At 42.3% G+C, this 11162-nt stretch overlaps 1 protein-coding gene across 1 annotated transcript in view; it reads left to right on the top strand.

Moving 5' to 3' along the window:
* The first annotated feature begins 4744 nt into the window (after window positions 1-4744).
* Window positions 4745-11162, top strand: part of FGF10 (fibroblast growth factor 10) — a 78893-nt gene continuing 72475 nt past the window's right edge. The window contains exons 1-2 of the mRNA XM_012807077.1: window positions 4745-5273; window positions 5365-6051. Coding sequence (XP_012662531.1) covers window positions 5727-6051 — 325 coding nt within the window. The 5' untranslated portion in view covers window positions 4745-5273; window positions 5365-5726. The remainder of the gene's footprint in view (window positions 5274-5364; window positions 6052-11162) is intronic.

Genomic DNA, 11162 nt, shown 5'->3' with positions numbered 1-11162 from the left:
GGCAGGCCCGGGCTAGATTTGAACCCGCCACCTTGGGTGGATGTGGCTGGCGCCTTAGCCACTTGAGCCACAGGCACTGAGCTGCTCTGTCTTATTTATTTAAAAAACCTGCCTTACTTAGCAATGCCTCACTAGCACATATAGGTACTCAATAAACTTTAGTTGAATAAGCACCAGTTAAGTGACTAGATGAAGCAATAAATACAGTCTAAATGTCTGTTGTGGCAAGACATTAACACTCTAAAAATATTGATAATCTGCCACCTAATTCACAGACATAAATGGCAAATATCAGAATGTTTAAATTCCGAAGTGGAAAGAGGCACAGATCTACAGAGGGATGGCTGAGAACACAGAAACCAAAACTCTTCAGGGACTTCACAGCTTTGCTAAGGGAAGGTTCTGTTTATCACCAGCGGCTTTGTGGAAATACGTTTGCAGTATTTGGTGCCAAGGATGTGTAGTTCAATTTCTAGGAAATTTTGGTGATTTATGTTAAATATTCCCATATATACATATATATATTTTCTTTCTAATGATCCTTTTCTTCACAATTTTGGCCATATTTCTCTACCACAGATTATTAAGAGAGGGAAGAGAAAATCTACCTTAATTTCAAACTTCAAAAAAAAAAATTTAGGCAAATACTTACACTTTGAAATATCACATTGCTTTGTGGAAACTGAATATTAGAACATAGAAAGCTGGATCAAATTGTAAATATTTTTTCCTGGATGGTGTCATCAATTTCCTGGTAGATAATTTATAAATTCAGATTATATATTAAAAATCCTTAGATAGCCTGAAAATAAGTAGCATACATTGCTTTCTCATTACATGAATCACACAAACTAATAAAATATATTCCTTTGCCAAGAATATACCAATATTTATTTTGGCCGCTTAGCTGGTACATAGTACTTTAACACTAAACTACTTTATTACTTTCCTCTGGCTCATCTATTGCAGCCAAGATATATGGAATTTCCAGAACGAAGTCCTCTTCACTCTTCTTTATCACGTCCAGCGTGGCATCTCAAACATAATAGAGTGATGAGTGGTCAATGATAAGAACAGCAGGGAGGAAGAAAAAAGAAAACAGGACAGGTATTGCAAAAATTAGGGTACTAGCCTAAGGTCTAGGATGGGATTTCCAAACTGTGTTCTACTCCTGAGTGGCCTGGTATCAGTTCCTTCATCTATAAACGCATGCATTAAACTCAGTTACTGCTAAGATTCCCACGGGCTCCGAGGCCTTCCATTCCTCTCTGTGGGTTCACACCTCCTTTCCTTTCACCTGAAGCTCTTAACTAAAATAATAATAATAAGATATCACTACTTCATTTGCCCACATGCCACTGAGCTGCAGCAAGGGAAGCCCAAAAGCTCTTACAATGCCTTAAAACTGGCCACTCCTGTATCCAAAAGGGAAAACGGGGTGGGACACACACTCGGCAGAGCTGCACGACAGGCTTAAAAAATAAGGCCTGCACATGTCTAAATCACCGAACAGCCTGGCTGGCTTTTAACCTGACTTAGCTTTATCTGAAGCAGCTTACTGACATGGCCAATAACATCACACATCCTAGAATGCGTGTCTTGTAACTGACCCACAGATAATGCTGAGCAACATAAAGAATCCAGGAAATACACCCTTAAAATGTAAACTGCTCGCACGGAGTAGCTACCGAAGAAGGATCTGGTAGTACCATGCACATACGCAGATTGCTTCTCTGAGGTTCAGGAGCCACGTTTTAGGATTCTTCGATGGCCGCTGCTATGATCTGGCTTTAAAAATCCTCGATCATTTCTTAAGACATCACATTTAGCAAAAGGCACATATCTATTACTCTCCATACAGAGTTAGCTTGATATTACTAGACATGTTTAGGGCATAGAAATAAAGCTTGCCTTCCAGAGGTTGGATAAAAGAGAAAAAGAGCCTTTTAGAATTAGTAGGTACCACTCTAATCTGAAGCTTGTACTGTCCTTTTCAATCCTACCAGAGAAACAATTAATAAAGGAACCCATTAAGACCTGATTATTGCTGCTAAAAAAGGAAGGTAGAATTTCAGTCCTTTGAAGTAACTGAGAATGATTCAGGCCTCATTACAGAGATATAATCTACATTCATACATTTATGTTAGTGATTCAAATCTATTGGGAGAGATTGAATTCCGTTAAATAGTGCATCTTTCCTGTGGAACTTTTCTCAGGCTTTCTCGGGCTAACCTAAGAGGTGACCTAACAATGCAAAGTAGTGGGGTATTTAGGGATTCAACTGTGCTATAAAAGAAAGGCTGTACAGAAAAGAAAAAGAAGAATGAGATATAATCTAAAAAGCTATGTCAGCTTTTCCTTTGGGCTGTTTTGTAAATGCCCTTCCTGTCATCACGCTGTACAGAAGAGTGGCGAAAGGGCTCTAGAACTTTCAAACGCTGCACCTGCTACAACTATATTTTAACATGAAAGTTTTAAAGATGTCTTTTCTCTCATTTTAGGTAGAAAAAAATAAAACTTCTAGCTAAAAGATCTGAATAGCTTCTATAGGAGCAGAAAGTTGGTAGGGGTGTGTGTGTGACAGAGACAGAGACCAGTTTTAGATTGGGAGGGTGTCCGGTGTGAGTTAAAACTTTTTTTTTTTTTTTTAAATCTCAAGCTGGCATCAATAGTATTGATTCCCTGTGTAAAGAAACCCCCACATAACAAATTCCTGTGTTTGGTAACTTTTCACAGCAGAAACTTTCTTGTATGGTTTCATCAAACATAAGCTTTTTAAAAAAGTAGTTTTAATTAGTTATCAATTCAAACATTCGGATTATTTTGAAACCTTGAGCTGAAACTCAGATCCCTTAGAAATACAGCACTTTCTGTCAAGCAGTTTCCCACTCAGGTATAAAATTGTGAACTCAAAAATTGGAATTAGCAGTATGGGTTTAAATATCCATGCTTTAATCAAAGTGTAGGATTGGTTTGACGTATGCTCTTTTGTTTGCTTAATTAAGTTCCAATTAATAGCTACAGATAGCAGAGCTCATTACATTAAACTCAAAAATCTACTGTTATGTTCACCACATTGTAAAAATCTTCTGAAAAAGCACTGCAATGAGTTGTAAGTAATGCAATTAAAATGTTGATGCTAGCATTAAGTGATTCTACTTCAATACTCTGAATGCACAGGGAAATATAAGAGATCATGCATATAAACCTACTGTTCAAATCACTAAATATGTAATCGGGCAATGATTCCTAACACGTATCTCTGAAGCTAAGTGTTTTTTTTAATTTCCTTGTATTTTCTTTGGTTCACAGCAAAGTTTGAGGCCAATGCCCATTATAAAGATTCCGGCTTATTTTGTGACTGCAGGCTCCTCTGATTAGTTCCCTCCAAATTATTGAGGCAGTTGTTAAGCCCTCAAATTCGCCTTGAAGTGTTTTCCTATCTTAGACTGGGAGACAATTAGGTTGAACCCTATGAAACTGCCACCATTGTAGATGGAAAGAAAACATTAACACATTGGCAGTTTCAACCAGACAGAAAAGTCCACTTCCTTACATAACCAATACTTCACACCAATACACGTTTAGGCAGTCCTGTCAGTCAGACTGTGCCTGGTTTAGAGTAATTCTGAAGAAGTGGTCCTCTAGGAAATGTCTCTCACCCAGATGGGAATGGATTGTCACTGTGCTCCCTTCTTTGTGCCTCTTAAACTTTGGCAAAGCCTTTCTAGCCTTGGACTTAGTTCTGCCTCTATCTGGGCTGTGAGCTAGTTTTTGTGAGCAGCGCGGAAGTTGGGAGGTGGTGCGACTGTTAGTGCAGTTATATTGTTATAATGGTTAAACAGAACCATTTAAATATCGTATTATAGGTGAAGATAGAAAAAATGCCCCTTTGTGTCAAACCGCAAAGGAAATGGCACGGAAAAGGAAACGGCAGGGAATTCGGTCAAATCGTGTTGCAAAATCTCTGCGATGTCCATAACGTCCCTTCCCTTTGAAGTGCACGCTTGATTCAGTAAGGGACTCACGTTAGCAATTAGAAATCGGTTACTTGGGTCCCAGATTTTATTTACACCAAGAGAGGCGACTTTTAAGGGTGACGATAAATCTCCCTGAGCTTAAAAATCAGAGAGGGCCAAAGTGTGAACTTTTTACTTCAGCAACGGAAGCGAGAAATCAGTGATTCATTAAAGCCGAGACCTCCTTGGAAGCTGGCAGAAGAGGAAAGGAAGCTAATGAGGTCGCCCCTTTCTGCCTCTCCCCGACCAGCTCTAATCGGCTGCTTCGGAGGGTCTATCCTCAGCATCTCGGGCTTTCTCCCAGCCCTCCCCCACCTCGTTCTGGCGGGGGGCGGGGAGGAGGGGAAGCCAAGCACCAAGCTCCAGGTGGCTTTCAAGTATTCCACTGTCAAAAGAAAGGAAAAAAATCAACATCAGAAAACAGGCGAAAAGGAGGCTCCCCAGAGAGGATTAGTTCCCAGCAGAAGACAGCGAAGTTGGGGAGCAGGAGGGTACAGCTGCCGGTGGCCAGTGAAGTTGGGGAGCAGGAGGGTACAGCCGCTGCCGGTGGCCAGCGAAGTTGGGGAGCAGGAGGGTACAGCCGCGGCCGGTGGCCAGCGAAGTTGGGGAGCAGGAGGGTACAGCCGCCGCCGGTGGCCAGCGAAGTTGGGGAGCAGGAGGGTACAGCCGCCGCTGGTGGCCAGCGCTGCGAGCACAGGGCGCTTGGCAGCAACTGGCCTGGGCGGGAGGCGCCGGCAGAGGCGAGGCTGCGGCGGCAGAAGGAACCCCGCAGCCCCCAGCTCCGCGCAAAGGCATCGCGCTCTCTTCTTGCTCCCCTGCTCTCCCCCCTCTCAGCCCTTCCTCCCTCCCTCTCCCTGGCGTTCCCAGCAGCCGAGGGTTTCAGATGTCCCACCGCCGTTTGACCCCCTCCCCCCGCTCCTCCACCCCAGCAAATGAGGTTTGACCAGCAGAGGCAGAGCCCACCTCTGGCTTAGAATCACTGACATTCAGACTCCAGGCTTCAACCTGTTTACAAAGCGGCTTTCCAAGGAAGGGGGGTGGGGGCTAGGGCCAAACAAAACACCAGCCGCCGTCCCCCCAAACAAAAAGTGACTTTCTGGAGGCTTCAAATCAACAGGCACCACTAAAAACAGAAAAGAAGACGGGGAAGGAAACAACGGCGACCGGGCAGCTGCCTCCAGTTCTGACAACTCCTAAAGGACACACTTTTAGAAGTGGTTAGCAGGCGAGGGCTCTGCCGAGAGGGACCAGAAGGTGCCAACCGCAGAGGGGCGCGGATACCTCCCCCCACCTCCCACGCCACCCCCTTTGGGTTTTGTTCACCGTGCTGTCATCTGTTTTTCAGACCCTTTTTGCATCTAACATGGTGAAGAAAGGAGTGAGAAGAGAACAAAGTAATTCCTGGGGGAGCGAAGAGCGCTGGTGACCGCCACCACCACTGCAAGCTCCGGCTGCGGCGGCCACCCACGTCCACCATTCGCCCGGAGACTGGAGAGGCGCAGGCGGAGAATCCGAGAAAGGAGCGAGGACAGCGGCTCTCCCGAGGAGTTATGGATGTTGGCGCATTCGCTTCTGGCCAGATCCGCGCCCAGAGGGAGCTAACCAGCAGCAACCACCTTCAGCTGTTTCCCTGCCCTGCCCCAGGTCTTACCCTTCCAGTATGTTCCTTCTGATGAGACAATTTCCAGTGCCGAGAGTTTCAGTACAATGTGGAAATGGATACTGACACATTGTGCCTCAGCCTTTCCCCACCTGCCCGGCTGCTGCTGCTGCTGCTTCTTGTTGCTGTTCTTGGTGTCTTCAGTCCCTGCCACCTGCCAAGCCCTTGGTCAGGACATGGTGTCACCCGAAGCCACCAACTCTTCTTCCTCCTCCTTCTCCTCTCCTTCCAGTGCGGGGAGGCACGTGCGGAGCTACAATCACCTCCAAGGAGATGTCCGCTGGAGAAAGCTATTCTCTTTCACTAAGTACTTTCTCAAGATTGAGAAGAACGGGAAGGTCGGCGGTACCAAGAAGGAGAACTGCCCGTACAGTAAGTCACGAACGCGCGCTCCCAGTTCTTCCAGTTATCCGCCCCCACCCCACACCGTGGGGGGAGAAATCTGTTCCAGATGTGGCCAGCTAAATATTTACGTCCCCAACCCCTGTAAAACGATTAAGTGGGATACTTTCACACTAAATCACCCCCCCTCCCGGTATATACATTGTGCTGCTTCGTCTCCCCTAGGCGCCTCTCTCCACACCCCCACCCCTCGCCACCCTTTCCGCCCCTCTCTCCGGTATATCCTGTCACTTGCTGGACCACGCAGGGCACCGAGAGAGCGGCTGCGGGGCAAAGATGCCCTTTTCTGCCTCCACCGCCCTTCCCCACCTTGTCCAAAGATCTCCTTTTCCTTCCTCCTGGATGTAGCTCAAGTAAACACATTTTGTTTCTTTTCACTGGCAATCTTGTTACGAGTTTTGGGACAGGCTCCTCAAGCTGAAAATAATTATCCACTGTCAATTATAGGGGCTTTATGGAAACTTTATTTAAGAGAGGAAAGTACTTTCCCACCCCCATCCTTTTACCCCACCACCTCTAGATAGAAGTGAAAAGCATTTTTTCTGGTTTTGATTATTCTTTTTCTGTCTTTTCTTCTTTTCCTGGTCCCTTATGTTGGTTTGAGTGCTTGCAGTCCACGAAGTTGGCTTTTCAGGCAGTACCGCTGCTGTTTGTCTCCTGCCTCCTTCCCTCTTGGTAACATGATGCTCCTGTCTGCATTGTCAATAGCGTATGCGCTGCTTTGTGGTGTCCTGTTGTACTGTTTCTTCTGAAACCTCTCATATTGCAGAGCCATACTACTACAACATTGTAAACATCTGGGACTGGATTCATACAGACCTCACACACATTTCATTGTCATTCTTTTATTTTCAAAATAAAAGTCATAAGTCCGTCTCCATGGCTATAGTTTCTCCCATACGGTGAGGTTTTCTCCTCACTACACATTATGCCTGGGATCCCCAGAAGCTTCTCTCTCTCTCTCTCTGTCTTTCTCTCAATCTCTCTCTCTCCCCCTTTCTCCTCCTAGTATGGGTGTGGGCTGGATAGGGGGAGGGAGGAGGAGAGAAGGGGTGGATACTGTGTTTCTTCTTGAATCAATCCACCAAAGCCAGATTACTCTGTTGCTTCCTTTCCTGGTTACTTTCAAGTGGTGAGACTTATTCATCTTCTATTGATTGTTATTTGAAAGGATCCCAAGGCTATGTCAAGGCACACTGAAGACAGCAGACAATGACATTTAAACATCTGTAATGAGCACTTAGCATTACCTCAGTGGTAACTGCCAAGTTGCCTTTAATGGAACTTTTCCTGTGTATTGGTTGTGTATTGGGGATGTCCAAGCATGTATTTGTCAGCTAACCTAAATTTGTGCAGCACGTATGTCAAGATTCCTTGTTTCAGAAAGTACCAGGTACTAGCATTTATTTTTGAGTTAAGATTTCTAAGAATCAAGACTTCATTTTCTTCCTTGGGAACTCACACACGTTGAACATTGAGTTCCATTCCTCCTCAGCTACTACTTCTAGTTACTAAAATTAACGATATGTTTACAAGTAATAAAATTATTCATAGAAGTATTTTAAAGTGTTCCATTTTAGGTTTAGTACTAAAGATATTAATCAGAGTCCATTCTGATTCATAGAAAGTGTCTATCATTAATGGTAAAGATTACTTTTGCCTCAAAGGTATTTGTTGTTTCAGTTCATTGGATACTATGTGTAGCCTCTACGGTTCTTGATTAAAATCTAAAATCTTTGTTTACTTCTAAAACAAAATATTTGTAATGTCATTCGATTAGGAGGATGGGGAAGAAGATGTCCACACAGTGGACTGAGCAGAGTGCTGGGAATTAAAAAATAAAAAACAAATCTGTACCATTTTAGATTATGCACCTTAAATTACTGTTTTCTAAAATAACGATCACTGTGTGATTATTTAGCAAAAGGATTTCCATGATACACATTGAATTTTATATTTACAATATGAATTACCTACAAAGAGAAAAGCATACAGTTTTTATTGTATGAAATGGATTGGAAAACTTCCATCCTAATTGTCCAAAATGTACTTGTATCTCTTCTGTGTGGCAAGGTATGTTAATCTTTCTTGTTAAAGTTACAAGCTAAATATTTTACATAGCAACGAAATCTTAATCAATGGATAAAAATGAAAGGAGAGAGGTTCACTTGGCTAAATGTTATCAAATCATAAATAATGTAGGCTTTCCAAGAACATCTGTATCAACACATAGCAAGTGACAAGCAGAGGTTGAAAAAGACTTAATTTCACTTGTGGCTGGGTAATCGGAATGCTGCTACAATTTCCAACTGGACTGATTCAGCTGAAATACATGGTGTCAGGAAAATATTGTCTAAATGTTGCGTAATTACATGTGAACAAACTCTTGCCATGCCTACAGGGTAGCCAGCCACCAGCACACCAAATGGTAGCCTGTTAAATATTAGGATATCTGACCTCTAAAGAGTGTCAGTTCCTTTTCCAAAAACCACATTTCAGTAACATTTTCCTAAACAGGTTATTAATTATTCTCATTAGAGAAAGAAAGCTGTTCTTTTGAGATCTGCTTATTGGAAGATCAGTTTCCTTTGTTACTTTTAACTCTGGTATTAATGCTGCTAAAATACAGTAACGTCTTAGCTAAGAGGTTATATGTTTGTGATGTCCTGGGTAATTAAACAGCTGTTTTGCTAGCTTTTTCCCCAGCAAAATGCTAACAAAAGAAAAGTAAAGAAATAACCCATAAGTATTACAGAATTATTTTAACTTTGATTCCCAAAGTTCAATCCCAGAAATTGGATGGTTCTAAAAATATTCCATGTGCTAAAGAAACTCTTCTTAGTTTAGGGGATTATAATAATTTGTTTTTGATTCCTTCTTGGGCATCCTATGAAAGTGGAATAAAGAGAGTGGAGGTAAATTATGTTTCTCCTGCTAGAAGTCTGAGAAAGCTTGAATAATTTAGGATCGCTGTGGTGTATCTGTCACTAGATATGTGCAGGCTCATTTAGGTTTTGTTTTATCATTCTTTACATGTGGAGCTTTGCCCTTGAAACATAACCACTCGGCTCCAGCTCTGGCCTCTTAGAAAGGCTGGATACAGCTGTTAGGTACCCTTGCCACTGGGACCAGTTGACTTATTTCTGGACATGAGTAAAACAGCTGTGGGCTTCTCCCATGGTTGTCATTTCTATAAAAGAGGAATCTAGTGAAAGGAAAATGTATCCCTAAACTTGAGACAACTAAGGATGGATTCCCAAATTGGAAAGTCACAGAGCTGATGGGCCTTTCTAGGAAGGGAGAATGGGGGGTGGGGGGAATAGAGAAATCGATATGTTTCAAATATGTGTCATGTGCCTTTTCTCTTTAAATATATATTTTATTTGATACTCGCCATAGGACTATGATTTAGCTAGGACGATGCACATTTTTCAAACATAAAAACAAAAGCTTAAAAAGTAAATTGTCCAAGGTCATTCAATTAGAATTGGGCAGAACCAGGATTGAAGCCTAACCCTATTTGGCTCTATCTCTCCTTATTTACTATACCTCTCGGCTACTTCTAACACTGCTATCAAGTTATTAGAATTAGACACCTCAAATATCAAAAAACCAAATTACCCAAAACCTTACTTGTTTTTTATTGTGGACGCCAGGAGCTCTTTAGAATTGAATTGGAACAGAAGTAAAAGGGGAGTGAGATAGGCATGAAATACATTAGATCAGTGAAGGTAGCCACTTGGTGTCAGACAATGTTAGTATATTATCCAGGTGAAATCTCTCTTTTAATATTGTGTTTGGAAATATAATTGCTTGTGGACACACACAAAATATGCATACATTAATCTCACTTATGATAACAGAGGTCATTAGGAATACATGACTATTTAAGAAAACCCCATGAATGTCATTGTGAGTAGTAATTGTTTACAGCTGAGGGCCAAATGCTTAATTGTTCCCATGTGTAATAAAATAATTTGATTGTAAATACCTGTGGGAAATTGGGCTGTTCCAGAAACTTCTGGTAGATGACTTTAAAAAGGGCAACATCTTGGAGACTTAAAGGTAGATATATTAAGAAAGCTTTAAAATGAGTCTGCAAATCAGAAAGGCATTTCACTGCATACAAATGACAGATGATTGTCTAGGGTGAAAGGCTTCTATTACTATTTTTTAATCAGAACTAGAGCTTAGTGCAGGAAGCTAAATACAGTGAGAAAAATAATTGTTGAAGAAAATATTATTTCCTAATAAACACACTAATGTTTTCTGGGGAGAAAAAGCTATGAACAATTTATGGCTTCCACTGGTATCTTATTTCAGTTGAGGTTGTTTCTAGAATTTGGTTGCAAAATTTATAACCACCAGCATTTAATCATGAGCATCGGAGATTTATGAAGGTGGAAGGTACTGTATTTAATGTTTACATGACGCTGTCCTGTTACCTTTACTGCATTCCTACCATATGGACCCTCCACCTTGATGGCTTTATCATAAATCCACTGAAAATGCACAATTCAAGAGAGTTTCCTCTTCATAAACCTGATTTATAACCACCTACTAGAAGAAACCCAAGAAAACAGTTGGCAGGAATCACATACCAGTGTTAGAGCATGGGAATTCAGAGACACTGATCTGTAGGTCTTGAGTATCTAAGTAATGTACTATCCCAGGTGTGGCCTACTCTTTAAAAGCAAGAGTTTTCAAAAAATATCACTTAAGCACAGAGTTGAGTTTTTATGATTTTTTGGGAGGCAAAGTCTCTCTCTGTTGCCCATGCTAGAGTGCCATGGCATTGGCCTAGCTCACTGCAACCCCAAAGTCCTGGGTCCAAGCGATCCTCCAGCCTTAGCTTCCTGAGTCCTTGGAACTACCACAATGTGGTACCACATTGTGCTGCCACCACAATGCTCAGCAGGTCTCACTCTTGCTCAGGCTCCTCTCAAACTCCAGAGCTCCAGGGATCCTCCCACATTGGCCGCCCAGAGTGCTAGGATTACAGGAGTGAGCCACCACTCAGGCCTAATCACAGAGTTTTTAAAAAGAGGAAGAGAAGAATTGTTTCTGGTAGGATCAAAGAA

This window comes from Otolemur garnettii, unplaced genomic scaffold (assembly GCF_000181295.1).
Source record: "Otolemur garnettii isolate 467f Iridium unplaced genomic scaffold, OtoGar3 scaffold00063, whole genome shotgun sequence".
Classification (NCBI taxonomy): domain Eukaryota; kingdom Metazoa; phylum Chordata; class Mammalia; order Primates; family Galagidae; genus Otolemur; species Otolemur garnettii.
The sequence above is the reverse complement of the archived record's forward strand: the minus strand, read 5'-3'. Positions and strand labels throughout refer to the sequence as shown.